The sequence below is a fragment of the Salmo salar genome, chromosome 02 (genome assembly GCF_965601325.2).
Source record: "Salmo salar chromosome 02, fSalSal1, whole genome shotgun sequence".
In the NCBI taxonomy this organism is placed as follows: domain Eukaryota; kingdom Metazoa; phylum Chordata; class Actinopteri; order Salmoniformes; family Salmonidae; genus Salmo; species Salmo salar.
Genome location: NC_138292.1, coordinates 754,681 through 773,561, shown reverse-complemented (window position 1 = coordinate 773,561; position 18,881 = coordinate 754,681). Strand labels below are relative to the sequence as shown.

The 18,881-nt window shown below is 45.2% G+C and overlaps 1 protein-coding gene across 2 annotated transcripts in view; it reads left to right on the top strand.

The window, feature by feature from the left end:
- The window catches only part of washc5 (WASH complex subunit 5), a 48,037-nt gene extending 29,656 nt beyond the window's left edge, over positions 1-18,381 (top strand). For both annotated transcript variants that reach the window (XM_082958936.1, XM_082958929.1), the window contains exons 18-29: positions 2,050-2,151; positions 2,609-2,788; positions 5,223-5,347; positions 5,757-5,919; positions 6,312-6,414; positions 7,522-7,601; positions 9,547-9,650; positions 10,229-10,358; positions 11,013-11,109; positions 16,365-16,518; positions 17,369-17,456; positions 17,772-18,381. In XM_082958936.1, the coding sequence (XP_082815062.1) occupies positions 2,050-2,151; positions 2,609-2,788; positions 5,223-5,347; positions 5,757-5,919; positions 6,312-6,414; positions 7,522-7,601; positions 9,547-9,650; positions 10,229-10,358; positions 11,013-11,109; positions 16,365-16,518; positions 17,369-17,456; positions 17,772-17,828 (1,383 nt within the window). In that variant the 3' untranslated portion in view covers positions 17,829-18,381. The remainder of the gene's footprint in view (positions 1-2,049; positions 2,152-2,608; positions 2,789-5,222; positions 5,348-5,756; positions 5,920-6,311; positions 6,415-7,521; positions 7,602-9,546; positions 9,651-10,228; positions 10,359-11,012; positions 11,110-16,364; positions 16,519-17,368; positions 17,457-17,771) is intronic.
- The last annotated feature ends 500 nt before the right edge of the window (positions 18,382-18,881 follow it).

Below are 18,881 nucleotides of genomic sequence, written 5' to 3'. Positions count from 1 at the left end.
CCCTGAACAAGGTAAAACAATCTGTCGTTCTGCCCCTGAACAAGGTATAACAATCTGTCGTTCTGCCCCTGAACAAGGTATAACAATCTGTCGTTCTGCCCCTGAACAAGGTATAACAATCTGTCGTTCTGCCCCTGAACAAGGTATAACAATCTGTCGTTCTGCCCCTGAACAAGGTAAAACAATCTGTCGTTCTGCCCCTGAACAAGGTAAAACAATCTGTCGTTCTGCCCCTGAACAAGGTAAAACAATCTGTCGTTCTGCCCCTGAACAAGGTATAACAATCTGTCGTTCTGCCCCTGAACAAGGTAAAACAATCTGTCGTTCTGCCCCTGAACAAGGTAAAACAATCTGTCGTTCTGCCCCTGAACAAGGTAAAACAATCTGTCGTTCTGCCCCTGAACAAGATAAAACAATCTGTCGTTCTGCCCCTGAACAAGGTATAACAATCTGTCGTTCTGCCCCTGAACAAGGTAAAACAATCTGTCGTTCTGCCCCTGAACAAGGTAAAACAATCTGTCGTTCTGCCCCTGAACAAGGTAAAACAATCTGTCGTTCTGCCCCTGAACAAGGTAAAACAATCTGTCGTTCTGCCCCTGAACAAGGTATAACAATCAGTCGTTCTGCCCCTGAACAAGGTAAAACAATCTGTCGTTCTGCCCCTGAACAAGGTAAACAATCTGTCGTTCTGCCCCTGAACAAGGTAAAACAATCTGTCGTTCTGCCCCTGAACAAGGTAAAACAATCTGTCGTTCTGCCCCTGAACAAGGTAAAACAATCTGTCGTTCTGCCCCTGAACAAGGTAAAACAATCTGTCGTTCTGCCCCTGAACAAGGTATAACAATCTGTCGTTCTGCCCCTGAACAAGGTATAACAATCTGTCGTTCTGCCCCTGAACAAGGCATAAACAATCAGTCGTTCTGCCCCTGAACAAGGTAAAACAATCTGTCGTTCTGCCCCTGAACAAGGTAAAACAATCTGTCGTTCTGCCCCTGAACAAGGTATAACAATCTGTCGTTCTGCCCCTGAACAAGGTAAAACAATCTGTCGTTCTGCCCCTGAACAAGGTAAAACAATCTGTCGTTCTGCCCCTGAACAAGGTAAAACAATCTGTCGTTCTGCCCCTGAACAAGGTAAAACAATCTGTCGTTCTGCCCCTGAACAAGATAAAACAATCTGTCGTTCTGCCCCTGAACAAGGTATAACAATCTGTCGTTCTGCCCCTGAACAAGGTAAAACAATCTGTCGTTCTGCCCCTGAACAAGGTAAAACAATCTGTCGTTCTGCCCCTAAACAAGGTATAACAATCTGTCGTTCTGCCCCTGAACAAGGTATAACAATCTGTCGTTCTGCCCCTGAACAAGTGTCAGGAGAATGTTCAATCCCAGTGACGATAACTAAACAGTAATTTAAGCTTTGACCAATCCCCCGAGGTTTATAAGACCCTGGGATTTAATAATAATTAGGCTAAGTCTCAGATTCTCCAAATGGTTCATTGTTCTTTATTCACGAGAGCTCTGAAGTCAAAAAATGCAAACACAGTCATTTTATAACTCCCACCTACACACACACACACACACACACAGTTTATCACTTTTGTACCAGCCTGGCAGTTTCTAGCCGTTTCTCTCCTCCCTAGATTAGAGGGGCCTTGGAAAGGCCCTCCTTCCTGTTGTCAGTTTTCAGAGTTACAACCAGGTCATGTGTAGTTCAGTTGTCCTTTGTTTTCTCAACCATACCTTTCTCACCCTTAACTTGTCTCACACACATTATTGGATTATAGTCTTATAATTCTAATACATTTCACACCGTTAAATACGTTTCAGGGTGGAATTCTTTAGTCATTACTTTAAACATATAAATTCCTTTATCAACAAGGCAGTTAACCCACTGTTCGTCATGGTGGTCGTCATTGTAAAATAAGAATTTGTTCTTAACTGACTTGCCTCGTTTTAAATAAAAGTTAAATAAAATAAAAATATATATTTTTATAATTGAGAAAATGTGTCTAAATGCATAAGTCTTACCTTTTTCATGGCGTCTCTTCAGGTGGATCCCAAGCAGCTCCTGGAAGATGGTATCAGGAAGGAGTTGGTGAGAAGAGTAGCCTACGCTCTACACAAAGGACTTATCTTTAACCCCAAGGCTAAGGTGAGATATCTGACCATGACACAGCACAATATCAACCGTTCCGTGGGGCTCCCGAGTGGCGCAGCGGTCTAAGGCACTGCATCTCAGTGCTAGAGGAGTCACTACAGTCCCTGGTTCGATTCCAGGCTGTATCACATCCCGGCCGTGATTGGGAGTCCCATAGGGTGGCGCACAATTGACCCAGCGTCGTCCGGGTTTGGCCGGGGGTAGGCCGTCCATTGTAAATAAGAATTGTTTCTTAACTGACTTGCCTAGTTAAATAAGTTACATTTATAAATATATCCTCAGTACCATTCAGCACAATGTTAACCGTCACTTTCAAAACTTTCTAAGTTTGTTCAGGTTTTATTCATGACAGAATACAAAACAAACTTGTCTGCTAACTTGAAAATGTAAAAAAGAAATGAAGTGTTACAGAATATGAATCGTGGTAAATTTCAATCTCACACCTGGTCAGACCAGTGAGTTGATGCTGAAGCTGAAGGAGATGGCAGCCACCATGGATGGCTTCTACCGGTCCTTTGAGTACATCCAGGATTACGTCTCCATCTACGGCCTGAAGATCTGGCAGGAGGAAGTCTCTCGTATCATCAACTACAACGTGGAGCAGGAATGCAACAGTTTCCTGCGCACCAAGGTTGGACCTTTTATTTATATATATATATATAGTCACATGGCTCTTTCTCAGTTGGTCTGGTTGATTCCTTTAAACATTAAAACATCATCCAAAACGAACGAGGAAACATTACATTCCTCGCCTCGTTCTCAATCGTATTGGAGGAGAAGGTCCAAGCCTCCCGTCTACTAATTAAATCAAAGTTTATTTGTCACGTGCGCCGAATACAGTGAAATGTTTACTTACAGGCTCTAACCAACAGTGCAAAAAAGGTATTAGGTGAACAATAGGTAGGTAAAGAAATAAAACAACAGTAAAAAGACAGGATATACACAGTAGAGAGGATATATACAGTAGAGGTTATATACAGTAGAGAGGCTATACACAGTAGAGAGGCTATATACAGTAGAGAGGATATATACAGTAGAGGTTATATACAGTAGAGAGGCTATACACAGTAGAGAGGATATATACAGTAGAGAGGTTATATACAGTAGAGAGGTTATATACAGTAGAGAGGTTATATACAGTAGAGAGGTTATATACAGTAGAGAGGCTATATACAGTAGAGAGGATATATACAGTAGAGGTTATATACAGTAGAGAGGCTATACACAGTAGAGAGGATATATACAGTAGAGGTTATATACAGTAGAGAGGCTATATACAGTAGAGAGGCTATATACAGTAGAGAGGTTATATACAGTAGAGAGGCTATACACAGTAGAGAGGATATATACAGTAGAGGTTATATACAGTAGAGAGGCTATATACAGTAGAGAGGCTATATACAGTAGAGAGGCTATATACAGTAGAGAGGCTATATACAGTAGAGGGGCTATATACAGTAGAGGGGTTATATACAGTAGAGAGGCTATATACAGTAGAGAGGCTATATGCAGTAGAGAGGCTATATACAGTAGAGAGGCTATATACAGTAGAGGGGCTATATACAGTAGAGAGGATATATACAGTAGAGAGGCTTTACACAGTAGAGAGGTTATATACAGTAGAGGCTATATACAGTAGAGAGGCTATATACAGTAGAGAGGTTATATACAGTAGAGAGGTTATATACAGTAGAGAGGTTATATACAGTAGAGAGGCTATATACAGTAGAGGGGCTATATACAGTAGAGAGGTTATATACAGTAGAGAGGTTATATACAGTAGAGAGGCTATATACAGTAGAGGTTATATACAGTAGAGAGGTTATATACAGTAGAGAGGCTATATACAGTAGAGAGGCTATATACAGTAGAGAGGCTATATACAGTAGAGGCTATATACAGTAGAGAGGCTATATACAGTAGAGAGGCTATATACAGTAGCGAGGCTATATACAGTAGAGAGGCTATAAACAGTAGAGAGGCTATATACAGTAGAGAGGCTATATGCAGTAGAGAGGCTATACGCAGTAGAGAGGCTACACGCAGTAGAGAGGCTACACGCAGTAGAGAGGCTATGGACAGTAGAGAGGCTATATACAGTAGAGAGGCTATATACAGTAGAGAGGCTACATACAGTAGAGAGGCTACATACAGTAGAGAGGCTACATACAGTAGAGAGGCTATATAGAGTAGAGAGGCTATATAGAGTAGAGAGACTATATACAGTAGAGAGGCTATAAACAGTAGAGAGGCTACATACAGTAGAGAGGCTACATACAGTAGAGAGGCTACATACAGTAGAGAGGTTATATACAGTAGAGAGGATATATACAGTAGAGAGGTTATATACAGTAGAGAGGCTATATACAGTAGAGAGGCTATATACAGTAGAGAGACTATATACAGTAGAGAGGCTATAAACAGTAGAGAGGCTATATACAGTAGAGAGGCTATATACAGTAGAGAGGCTACATACAGGAGAGGCTATATACAGTAGAGAGGCTATATACAGTAGAGAGGCTGCATACATTAGAGAGGCTATACACAGTAGAGAGGCTATGGACAGTAGAGAGGCTATATAGAGTAGAGAGGCTATAAACAGTAGAGAGGTTATATACAGTAGAGAGGTTATATACAGTAGAGAGGTTATATACAGTAGAGAGGCTGCATACATTAGAGAGGCTATATACATTAGAGAGGCTATATACAGTAGAGAGGCTATATAGAGTAGAGAGGCTATATACAGTAGAGAGGCTGTATACAGTAGAGAGGCTATATACAGTAGAGAGGCTATATACAGTAGAGAGGCTGCATACATTAGAGAGGCTATACGCAGTAGAGAGGCTATACACAGTAGAGAGGCTACACGCAGTAGAGAGGCTATATAGAGTAGAGAGGCTATAAACAGTATATATTAGCTGGTTGAATCAGGTTAGTTACAACTGGGCGTTGGATTGAAAACCATACAGGAGAGTAGCTCTCCAGAAACGGGGTTGGGAAAGCCCTGGTTTAAATGATATACGTACTATTTAAACGGCTAATGTTTAGCTCTTTGTGTTTCTTAGATCCAGGATTGGCAGAGTGTCTACCAGTCGACTCATATCCCCATCCCCAAGTTCCCCTCGGTCGATGAGTCGGCCACCTTCATAGGACGACTCTGTAGAGAGATCCTCCGCATCACAGACCCCAAGTAGGTATCTCTCTCCATGTCATCTTGGTGGCATCAGTCTGTGAGCTTATAGGTACACTGCCTTCTCATTCAAGGGTATTTATTTGTACTATTTTCTACATTGTAGAATATATATATATATTTTTTAAACAATGAAATTACACATATGGAGTCATGTAGTAACCAAACAAGTTAATAGCCACCCTTTGCCTTGATGACAGCTTTGCACACTCTTGGCATTTTCTCAACCAGCTTCACCTGGAATGCTTTTCCAACAGTCATCAAGGCGAAAGGGTGGCTATTTGAAGATTAGTTATGGAAGGTAGCGTTGGTGTTCTTTTAACACGTCTGTTTTGGGTTTACTCTCTTCTCAGTGCTTTGAAAATATGTCTTAATAATGCTACGGTTGACCTGTTACCTGTGTTCCCAGAGTGACGTGTTACATGGACCAGTTGAACACCTGGTACGACCTGAAGACCCACCAGGAAGTGACCAACAACCGTCTGTTCTCTGAGATACAGGACACCTTGGGGACCTTCGGCCTCAACGGGCTCGACAGGCTACTCTGCTTCATGATCGTCAAGGAACTGCAGGTCACATGATATTATGAAACCCAGCCTGCCAGCCTATGAATACAACTCTCCTATCTATTAGGATGCTATGGAACCTTACTACCTCAGTCCTAACAACTATTTAACCTTTTTATTTAACCAGCTTGTACCCATTTTTTTTGTACTTCAAACAATCATGATATTGAGGTCAATATGAGTTTGCTGTTATGTTTTAATACAGATACTGTCATTCGTAGCTTTACTTTTCTGTAGAGACAACGCCAGTCATTATCATTCAACAAGCACATATTGCAGTGTGAGTCGGCTCACCTGTTTTTAAATCTTGAATACATTTAGAGTCATTCAAGTGTTTCCGGGTTTGTTATTGCTTCCCCTCAAGGTTCCGTAACATGACAGGTTTTTTGTTCCGTTAGAACTTCCTGTCGGTGTTTCAGAAGACCATCCTGAGAGACAAGGCTATGGTGGATGTCTTTAAAGCCATGCTGAGCGCTGTCAATCCCGTCAAAGGTATTGTGGGTAGGTATCAACAGCTCAGGAAGGATTCTTACCAGGGTTGTGTACAACTTTTTGCAGTGGAAACCAAAAAAAATTGTCATTTTCTTCCATTTGGTGCCAAGTGAACAGGACCCAGAGATTATGACCAGGGAACATTATCCTCCCACTGAACAGGAGATTATGACCAGGGAACATTATCCTCCCACTGAACAGGAGATTATGACCAGGGAACATTATCCTCCCACTGAACAGGAGATTATGACCAGGGAACATTATCCTCCCAGTGAACAGGGGATTATGACCAGGGAACATTATCCTCCCAGTGAACAGGAGATTATGACCAGGGAACATTATCCTCCCAGTGAACAGGAGATTATGACCAGGGAACATTATCCTCCCACTGAACAGGGGATTATGACCAGGGAACATTATCCTCCCACTGAACAGGAGATTATGACCAGGGAACATTATCCTCCCAGTGAACAGGAGATTATGACCAGGGAACATTATCCTCCCACTGAACAGGAGATTATGACCAGGGAACATTATCCTCCCAGTGAACAGGAGATTATGACCAGGGAACATTATCCTCCCAGTGAACAGGAGATTATGACCAGGGAACAATATCCTCCCACTGAACAGGAGATTATGACCAGGGAACATTATCCTCCCAGTGAACAGGAGATTATGACCAGGGAACATTATCCTCCCACTGAACAGGAGATTATGACCAGGGAACATTATCCTCCCAGTGAACCGGGGATTATGACCAGGGAACATTATCCTCCCACTGAACAGGAGATTCTGAACAGGTAACATTATCCTCCCACTGAACAGGACCCAGAGATTATGACCAGGGAACATTATCCTCCCAGTGAACAGGAGATTATGACCAGGGAACATTATCCTCCCACTGAACAGGAGATTATGACCAGGGAACATTATCCTCCCAGTGAACAGGAGATTATGACCAGGGAACATTATCCTCCCAGTGAACAGGAGATTATGACCAGGGAACATTATCCTCCCAGTGAACAGGAGATTATGACCAGGGAACATTATCCTCTGGTTATGACTGTCCAGGCCGTCATCACTCACTGTTGCATTTCTTTGTCTTCTTTCTGTCAGCAAATGCCAGTAAAGTCTACGCCAACGCTGTCGCCAAAACGCAGAAGATCTGGGGTCCGTACTTGGAATCCATCATGAAGGTGCTGTGTTTCGTTGACCTGTTTTAGCAATACCAACTTAATGTTATGAACTACACAACCTCTTCGTTCAGTGATCGTTCTCTAGATTACTATAATCTAAGATGGGTGACGGTGCAGAACCTGCTGTAGGGTTAACACACTGGCCACAATAACATGTACAGTTGAAGTCGGAAGTTTACATACACTTAGGTTGGAGTCATTAAAACTCGTTTTTCAACCACTCCACAAACTTCTTGTTAACAAACTATAGTTTTGGCAAGTCTGTTAGGACATCTACTTTGTGCATGACACAAGTAATTTTTCCAACAATTGTTTACAGACAGATGATTTCACTTATAATTCACTGTAACACAATGTGGGTCAGAAGTTTACATGCACTAAGTTGACTGTGCCTTTAAACAGCTTGGAAAATTCCAGAAAATGATGTCATGGCTTTAGAAGCTTCTGATAGGCTAATTGACATCATTTGAGTCAATTGGAGGTGTACCTTTTTTATTTTTTATTTTACCGTTATTTTACCAGGTAAGTTGACTGAGAACATGTTCTCATTTACAGCAGCGACCTGGGGAATAGTTACAGGGGAGAGGAGGGGGATGAATGAGCCAATTGTATGCTGGGGATGATTAGGTGGGCGTGATGGTATGAAGGCCAGATTGGGAATTTAGCCAGGACACCAGGGGTTAACACCCCTACTCTTACAATAAGTGTCATGGGATCTTTAATGACCTCAGAGAGTCAGGACACTCTATCTATATCCACAGTAAAACGAGTCCTATATCAACATAACCTGAAAGATCGCTCAGCAAGGAAGAAGCCACTGCTCCAAAACCGCCATAAAAAAGCCAGACTACGGTTTGCAACTGCACATGGGGACAAAGATCGTACTTTTTGGAGAAATGTCTCTGGTCTGATGAAACAAAAATAGAACTGTTTGGCCATAATGACCATCGTTATGTTTGGAGGAAAAGAGGGGAGGCTTGCAAGCCGAAGAACACCATCCCAACCGTGAAGCACGGGGGTGGCAGCATCATGTTGTGGGGGTGCTTTGCTGCAGGAGGGACTGGTGCACTTCACAAAATAGATGGCATCATGAGATCATGAGGAAGGAGAATTATGTGGCTATATTGAAGCAAAATCTCAAGACTTCAGTCAGGAAGTTAAAGCTTGGTCGCAAATGGGTCTTCCAAATGGACAATGACCCCAAGCATACTTACAAAGTTGTGGCAAAATGGCTTAAGGACAACAAAGTCAAGGTATTGGAGTGGCCATCACAAAGCCCTGACCTCAATCCCATAGAACATTTGTGGGCAGAACTGAAAAAGTGTTTGCGAGCAAGGAGGCCTACAAACCTGACTCAGTTACACCAGCTCTGTCAGGAAGAACTTTTTGTGGGACGCTTGTGGAAGGCTACCCGAAACGTTTGACCCCAGTTAAACAATTTAAAGGCAATGCTACCAAATACTAATTGATTGTATGTAAACTTCTAACCCACTGGGAATGTGATGAAAGAAATAAAAGCTGAAATAAATCATTCTCTCTACTATTATTCTGACATTTCACATTCTTAAAATAAAGTGGTTATCCTAACTGACCTAAGACAGGGAATTTTTACTAGGATTAAATGTCAGGGACTGTGTGAAACTGAGTTTAAATGTATTTGGCTAAGGTGTATGTAAACTTCCCACTTCAACTGTACCTCCAAGGTTTATTACAAGTTGAGCTGTCTTCTACACACTCACAGTCTAAACGCTGAATTGCGGTATACAGACAAAAAGGGAGATCAAAGTGACTTGAAGAAGAAGAAGGAAAAAACAATTCTAATCTTGTAGAAGTCTCTGGAGGTCTCAAGTCTTGACGTAGAGACGCGTGTGTATATACCCTTCCCCACCGGGGAGAGCGGGGTTCAATCCCTGTATGGAAGTGACACGGGGTTGTTTTCCCTCAGGTTGGTCAGATGCAGATCCTGAGGCAACAGATCGCCAACGAGCTGAACTACTCCTGCAAGTTTGACTCCAAACACCTGGCCGCTGCGCTGGAGAACCTCAACAAGTCAGTGCCCATCTGAGATGATGCGTTAGAGAGACATGACATTTTGTTATAAGTCTTTTGTTATAAGACGTTATGAAGGCTCGTACATGTTTTAATTATTAATAAAAGATGGTATACCTTGCAGGCTTTAAAAGTAAAGGGTTTTACTGTTCATTTGAAACGGGGAAGAGTGATTGTTGCTTGTCATGAAAGGGATGGCCGTTGTCATGGAGTTTCTTATCACTAGACATGGAAAAGTCAGAACATATTTAATTTTAACATGCATGTTTCTACTAATTGGTCTTTTGACCAATCGGATCAGCTCTTTTACAACTAATTGGTATTTTGACCAATCGGATCAGCTCTTTTACCACTAATTGATCTTTTGACCAATCAGATCAGCTCTTTTACCACTAATAGGTCTTTTGACCAATCGGATCAGCTCTTTTACCAGTAATCGGGCAAAAGTTCAGAATTTGTCTGCGTGTGTAAACTCGGCCTAAGAGTGTGAACCCGGTAAAGTAATGTTGCTATAATAGTTTTTATCTGTCATTTAAAGGCTGTGTTGAATAGTCAGGTGTCTGCTGTTTCTACCGTAGGTCTCTACTGGCTGATATAGAAGCCCACTACCAGGACCCCAGCCTTCCATACCCCAAGGAGGACAACAACCTGCTGTATGAGATCACAGCCTCTCTGGAGGCAGCAGGCATTCACAACCCACTCAACAAGGTCTGGCTTCTAATTATTATTACTATTATTACTGCTACTATTATTAATACTACTACTATTATTATTTCTACTACTGCTACTGCTGCTACTATTATTAATACTACTACTATTACTACTGCTATTACTACTGCTACTACTACTGTTAATACTGCTACTACTATTATTAATACTGCTACTACTACTATTAATACTACTACTACTACTGCTACTACTACTGTTAATACTACTACTACTAATTCTACTACTACTACTAATACTACTACTACTACTGTTAATACTACTACTACTACTGTTAATACTACTACTACTACTACTGTTAATACTACTACTACTACTGTTAATACTACTACTACTACTACTGTTAATACTACTACTACTACTACTACTACTGTTAATACTACTACTACCACTACTACTACTACTACTACTGTCAATACTGCTATTAATACTGCTGCTACTACTGTTAATACTACTGCTACTACTACTATTAATACTACTACTACTACTGTTAATACTACTACCACTACTATTAATACTATATGTTGTAGATCTACATTACAACCCAGCACCTCCCTTACATCAGCTGTTCTATATGTTGTAGATCTACATTACAACCCAGCACCTCCCTTACTTCACCTGTTCTATATGTTGTAGATCTACATTACAACCAAGCGCCTGCCTTACTTTCCTATCGTCAACTTCCTCTTCATCATCGCTCAGCTGCCTAAACTGCAGTACAGCAAAAACCAAGGTGAGTTTCAGTCAACATTATTCATACTGACAGGGGAAATCAAGGTGAGTTTGAATCAACTTTATTGATACCGTAATTTCCGGACTATTAAGCGCACCTGAATATAAGCCGCACCCACTGAATTTTTTGAAAATTATTATTTTGAACATAAATAAGCCGCACATGTCTATAAGCCGCAGGTGCCTACCGGTACATTGAAACAAATGAACTTTACACAGGCTTTAACGAAACACGGCTTGTAACAAAAAATACAAAATTAGCAGTAAACTTTAGTTGTCTTTTTGCACTGAGTCAATTCCTCACGATGCTGTTTCAAATGTCTTATCATCGACTCATTAAGACCAAGCTCCCGTGCAGCAGCTCTATTTCCTTTTCCAACAGCCAGAGCAATCGCCTTCAACTTGAAAGCGGCATCATATGCATTTCTCCGTGTCTTTGCCATGATGAGGGTGACAAAATGACTACCGTAATCAGAATGATGGGAAGTTTGAGAGCGCTCGATTTAATCTAAACAAAGTTGTTTGACCTTAACCCGTTCGGCAATTTCATTGGTCTAATGAAAGCTTCATGCCGCCAAAAAACTGAGCACGTCACAGAATGTGTTTTTTTTGGAGAGAAAAAAAATTGAAAGCGGGAAAAATCCATATATTAGCCGCGTCATTGTTCAAAGCATGGGAAAAAAAGTTGCGGCTTATAGTCCGGAAATTACGGTACTCACGGGAAATCAAGGTGAGTTTCAAGCAACTTTATTGATACTCACAGGGGAAATTCAATTTTTCACCATCATATGACATATACACTGAGTATACAAAACATTAAGGACACCTGCTCTTTCCATGTGAAAGGTATGATCCCTTATTGATGTCACTTGTTAAATTCACTTCAATCAGTGTAGATGAAGGGGAGGAGACAGGTTAAAGAAGGATTTTTAAGCCTTGAAACAATTGAGACATGGATTGTGTATGTCTGCCATTCAGAGGGTGAACGGGCAAGACAAAAGATTTAAGAACCTTTGAACATGGTATGGTAGTAGGTACCAGGTAGAGGGCTGGGTTCCCCTGGGTCCTGATGGTAGTAGGTACCAGGTAGAGGGCTGGGTTCCCCTGGGTCCTGATGGTAGTAGGTACCAGGTAGAGGGCTGGGTTCCCTGGGTCCTGATGGTATGGTAGTAGGTACCAGGTAGAGGGCTGGGTTCCCCTGGGTCCTGATGGTAGTAGGTACCAGGTAGAGGGCTGGGTTCCCCTGGGTCCTGATGGTAGTAGGTACCAGGTAGAGGGCTGGGTTCCCCTGGGTCCTGATGGTAGTAGGTACCAGGTAGAGGGCTGGGTTCCCCTGGGTCCTGATGGTAGTAGGTACCAGGTAGAGGGCTGGGTTCCCCTGGGTCCTGATGGTAGTAGGTACCAGGTAGAGGGCTGGGTTCCCCTGGGTCCTGATGGTAGTAGGTACCAGGTAGAGGGCTGGGTTCCCCTGGGTCCTGATGGTAGTAGGTACCAGGTAGAGGGCTGGGTTCCCCTGGGTCCTGATGGTAGTAGGTACCAGGTAGAGGGCTGGGTTCCCCTGGGTCCTGATGGTAGTAGGTACCAGGTAGAGGGCTGGGTTCCCCTGGGTCCTGATGGTATGGTACCAGGTAGAGGGCTGGGTTCCCCTGGGTCCTGATGATAGTAGGTACCAGGTAGAGGGCTGGGTTCCCCTGGGTCCTGATGGTAGTAGGTACCAGGTAGAGGGCTGGGTTCCCCTGGGTCCTGATGGTAGTAGGTACCAGGTAGAGGGCTGGGTTCCCCTGGGTCCTGATGGTAGTAGGTACCAGGTAGAGGGCTGGGTTCCCCTGGGTCCTGATGGTAGTAGGTACCAGGTAGAGGGCTGGGTTCCCCTGGGTCCTGATTGTATGGTAGTAGGTACCAGGTAGAGGGCTGGGTTCCCCTGGGTCCTGATGGTAGTAGGTACCAGGTAGAGGGCTGGGTTCCCCTGGGTCCTGATGGTAGTAGGTACCAGGTAGAGGGCTGGGTTCCCCTGGGTCCTGATGGTAGTTGGTACCAGGTAGAGGGCTGGGTTCCCTGGGTCCTGATGGTATGGTAGTAGGTACCAGGTAGAGGGCTGGGTTCCCCTGGGTCCTGATGGTAGTAGGTACCAGGTAGAGGGCTGGGTTCCTCTGGGTCCTGATGGTAGTAGGTACCAGGTAGAGGGCTGGGTTCCCCTGGGTCCTGATGGTAGTAGGTACCAGGTAGAGGGCTGGGTTCCCCTGGGTCCTGATGGTAGTAGGTACCAGGTAGAGGGCTGGGTTCCCCTGGGTCCTGATGGTAGTAGGTACCAGGTAGAGGGCTGGGTTCCCCTGGGTCCTGATGGTAGTAGGTACCAGGTAGAGGGCTGGGTTCCCCTGGGTCCTGATGGTAGTAGGTACCAGGTAGAGGGCTGGGTTCCCCTGGGTCCTGATGGTAGTAGGTACCAGGTAGAGGGCTGGGTTCCCCTGGGTCCTGATGGTAGTAGGTACCAGGTAGAGGGCTGGGTTCCCCTGGGTCCTGATGGTAGTAGGTACCAGGTAGAGGGCTGGGTTCCCCTGGGTCCTGATGGTAGTAGGTACCAGGTAGAGGGCTGGGTTCCCCTGGGTCCTGATTGTATGGTAGTAGGTACCAGGTAGAGGGCTGGGTTCCCCTGGGTCCTGATGGTAGTAGGTACCAGGTAGAGGGCTGGGTTCCCCTGGGTCCTGATGGTAGTAGGTACCAGGTAGAGGGCTGGGTTCCCCTGGGTCCTGATGGTAGTAGGTACCAGGTAGAGGGCTGGGTTCCCCTGGGTCCTGATGGTAGTAGGTACCAGGTAGAGGGCTGGGTTCCCCTGGGTCCTGATGGTAGTAGGTACCAGGTAGAGAGCTGGGTTCCTCTGGGTCCTGATGGTAGTAGGTACCAGGTAGAGGGCTGGGTTCCCCTGGGTCCTGATGGTAGTAGGTACCAGGTAGAGGGCTGGGTTCCCCTGGGTCCTGATGGTAGTAGGTACCAGGTAGAGGGCTGGGTTCCCCTGGGTCCTGATGGTAGTAGGTACCAGGTAGAGGGCTGGGTTCCCCTGGGTCCTGATGGTAGTTGGTACCAGGTAGAGGGCTGGGTTCCCTGGGTCCTGATGGTATGGTAGTAGGTACCAGGTAGAGGGCTGGGTTCCCCTGGGTCCTGATGGTAGTAGGTACCAGGTAGAGGGCTGGGTTCCCCTGGGTCCTGATGGTAGTAGGTACCAGGTAGAGGGCTGGGTTCCCCTGGGTCCTGATGGTAGTAGGTACCAGGTAGAGGGCTGGGTTCCCCTGGGTCCTGATGGTAGTAGGTACCAGGTAGAGGGCTGGGTTCCCCTGGGTCCTGATGGTAGTTGGTACCAGGTAGAGGGCTGGGTTCCCCTGGGTCCTGATGGTAGTAGGTACCAGGTAGAGGGCTGGGTTCCCCTGGGTCCTGATGGTAGTAGGTACCAGGTAGAGGGCTGGGTTCCCCTGGGTCCTGATGGTAGTAGGTACCAGGTAGAGGGCTGGGTTCCCTGGGTCCTGATGGTAGTAGGTACCAGGTAGAGGGCTGGGTTCCCTGGGTCCTGATGGTATGGTAGTAGGTACCAGGTAGAGGGCTGGGTTCCCCTGGGTCCTGATGGTAGTAGGTACCAGGTAGAGGGCTGGGTTCCCCTGGGTCCTGATGGTAGTAGGTACCAGGTAGAGGGCTGGGTTCCCCTGGGTCCTGATGGTAGTAGGTACCAGGTAGAGGGCTGGGTTCCCCTGGGTCCTGATGGTAGTAGGTACCAGGTAGAGGGCTGGGTTCCCCTGGGTCCTGATGGTAGTAGGTACCAGGTAGAGGGCTGGGTTCCCCTGGGTCCTGATGGTAGTAGGTACCAGGTAGAGGGCTGGGTTCCCCTGGGTCCTGATGGTAGTAGGTACCAGGTAGAGGGCTGGGTTCCTCTGGGTCCTGATGGTAGTAGGTACCAGGTAGAGGGCTGGGTTCCCCTGGGTCCTGATGGTAGTAGGTACCAGGTAGAGGGCTGGGTTCCCCTGGGTCCTGATGGTAGTAGGTACCAGGTAGAGGGCTGGGTTCCCCTGGGTCCTGATGGTAGTAGGTACCAGGTAGAGGGCTGGGTTCCCCTGGGTCCTGATGGTAGTAGGTACCAGGTAGAGGGCTGGGTTCCCCTGGGTCCTGATGGTAGTAGGTACCAGGTAGAGGGCTGGGTTCCCCTGGGTCCTGATGGTAGTAGGTACCAGGTAGAGGGCTGGGTTCCCCTGGGTCCTGATGGTAGTAGGTACCAGGTAGAGGGCTGGGTTCCCCTGGGTCCTGATGGTAGTAGGTACCAGGTAGAGGGCTGGGTTCCTCTGGGTCCTGATGGTAGTAGGTACCAGGTAGAGGGCTGGGTTCCCCTGGGTCCTGATGGTAGTAGGTACCAGGTAGAGGGCTGGGTTCCCCTGGGTCCTGATGGTAGTAGGTACCAGGTAGAGGGCTGGGTTCCCCTGGGTCCTGATGGTAGTAGGTACCAGGTAGAGGGCTGGGTTCCCCTGGGTCCTGATGGTATGGTGGTAGGGTAGTAGGGATGAAGAAGTCAGTCCTGCGCAGACCTCTAGTGCCAGGAACACCGGTTTGTCAAGAACTGCAACGCTACTGGGTGCCTGTGTAAAGGCGACCAATGAGTGCCTGTGTAAAGGCGACCAATGAGACACATCCTCTCCAGAACAACCAGGGGGAACGGTTACCATGGTGATGTGTTTTCATTCATCTTCCTGTCTGAATTGTCCATGTAGGACCACATTGGGGATAAGTGTTGCGTAATGCTTTCATATGTTCTGCTCTCTTGATTTGATTTTATCCGTCAGTAAAAAAATATATAAATAAGTAATCCCCCAAAAAATGTAATTAACAAAAAAAAGTAATATCTGGTCCTGACCCCATGTTGAGTGTGTCCACCATGTGATTGGCTGGTCCTGACCCCATGTTGAGTGCGTCCACCATGTGATTGGCTGGTCCTGACCCCATGTGGAATGTGTCCACCATGTGATTGGCTGGTCCTGACCCCATGTTGAGTGTGTCCACCATGTGAATGGCTGGTCCTGACCCCATGTTGAATGTGTCCACCATGTGATTGGCTGGTCCTGACCCCATGTTGAGTGCGTCCACCATGTGATTGGCTGGTCCTGACCCCATGTGATTGGCTGGTCCTGACCCCATGTTGAGTGCGTCCACCATGTGATTGGCTGGTCCTGACCCATGTTGAGTGCGTCCACCACGTGATTGGCTGTTCTCCTATTTGTCCAGGGATGACGTGCAGGAAAGCCACCGACCCGGTCGACTGGTCTCCTCTGGTTCTGGGCCTGCTCACTCTGCTCAAGCAGTTCCACTCCAGATACACAGAGCAGTTCCTGGCTCTCATTGGGCAATTCATACGCTCTGTCATGGAACAGTGCACCAGGTACATGTCCATCCATCCATCCATCCATCCATCCATCCCTCCATCCATCCATCCATCCATCCCTCCATCCATCCATCCCTTCATCCATCCCTCCATCATCCATCCATCCATCCACTCATCCATCCCTCCATCCATCCATCCATCCACTCATCCATCCCTCCATCCATCCCTCTATCCATCCATCCATCCATCCACTCATCCATCCCTCCATCCATCCACTCATCCATCCCTCCCTCCCTCCCTCCCTCCCTCCATCCCTCCATCCATCCCTCCCTCCCTCCATCCCTCTATCCCTCCCTCTATCCCTCCCTCCATCCCTCCATCCCTCCCTCCATCCATCCCTCCATCCATCCCTCCCTCCATCCCTCTATCCCTCCCTCCATCCCTCCATCCCTCCCTCCATCCATCCCTCCATCCATCCCTCCATCCCTCCATCCATCCCTCCCTCCCTCCATCCCTCCATCCCTCTATCCCTCCCTCCCTCCCTCCCTCCCTCCATCCATCCTTTGATTGATTGATTGATTGATTGATTTTTTTATTTGCCAGTTTAAAAACCTCACATATACACATTAATTTTAAGAACGTGACAGTGATATCACAGTAAAGTCAGATGTATTTATATATAATACATTTAGTGCTAGTGTTGTAATGTTGCCCAAGGCTGCTATTTCAAACAGCTCTTTCTTGCAAAAAACCCCCCCAAATGTTATCTCCATAGATCTAATCTGTATAAATACAATTTGAAATGTAAAATTAAGTACATTTGTGGATCACTGTGCTATTATATGTGGATTATATTTTGCTTCAAATTCAATGAAATTGAGATTTTGGGTAAATCATTATTTTACAGTCAGAAGATCCCGGACATGCCGTCTGATGTGGTGGGAGCTCTGATGTTTCTGGAGGATTATGTACGCTACACCAAACTGCCTCGCAAGGTAGGATTAGGATTGGATTATGATTGGATTAGGATTGGATTAGGATTAGATTAGGATTAGATTAGGATTGGATTAGATTAGGATTAGATTAGGATTGGATTAGGATTGGATTAGGATTGGATTAGGATTGGATTAGATTAGGATTAGATTAGGATTGGATTAGATTAGGATTGGATTAGGATTGGATTAGGATTAGATTAGGATCAGGATTAGCAACAACACCCATGGGGGAAAGAAAATACTATAGATATTTATCTGGAATATTACATTTTACATACATATAATAATCTGTTGTTGTTTTTCTGTTTTTTAAAGGTGGCCGAGGCCCATGTGCCAAGTTTCATCTTCGACGAGTTCAGGACAGTCCTGTGAAGATCTGGATAAAGGACTCGAGTTCAGGATGGTCCTGTGAAGATCTGGATAAAGGACTCGAGTTCAGGACAGTCCTGTGAAGATCTGGATAAAGGCCTCGAGTTCAGGACAGTCCTGTGAAGATCTGGATAAAGGACTCGAGTTCAGGATGGTCCTGTGAAGATCTGGATAAAGGACTCGAGTTCAGGATGGTCCTGTGAAGATCTGGATAAAGGACTCGAGTTCAGGACAGTCCTGTGAAGATCTGGATAAAGGACTCGAGTTCAGGACAGTCCTGTGAAGATCTGGATAAAGGCCTCGAGTTCAGGACAGTCCTGTGAAGATCTGGATAAAGGCCTCTTCCTTTAACTTTCTGTTGATTCATTCATTTTGACTTTAATTAAAGCTCTTCCTTACGTAATGACCTTTAATGTGCTAATTCTTTAGTAACACTGTAAATAGCTTAATGGTTTTTAATAACATCATTTGTTGCCAACCTTGGTATAATGTCACTGTGGTAATATGTCATAAATTAAATACAAAAGAGGCTTTGAATAAATCTAATGATATATCATTTTCTTGATTTTTAATTTCTTTTTTATTTCATATAACAGAACTTTTTAAAAACATTTTAAAATCCAAGCAATTTACAGTAGTTTGGGTGTCTTTTATTTTGAAGGAATGTCTGGCTGGACTTCCTCCTTCCTCAATGAGACTGGATTCATTGGTCCAGATCCTGCCGGACGACATGAGCAGGTGTTGCATTGACCAATGGTTGCGTGCCACGTCATAGACTGAGCCGCCGGGCACAAGATGACTATATCAGATGATGTGGTTAGCTGATATGTTAACTACCTATCCAGGTATCAGATGATGTGGTTAGCTGATATGTTAACTACCTATCCAGGTATCAGATGATATGTTAACTACCTATCCAGGTATCAGATGATGTGGTTAGCTGCTACGTTAACTACCTATCCAGGTATCAGATGATGTGGTTAACTACCTATCTAGGTATCAGATGATGTGGTTAGCTGATATGTTAACTACCTATCCAGGTATCAGCTGATGTGG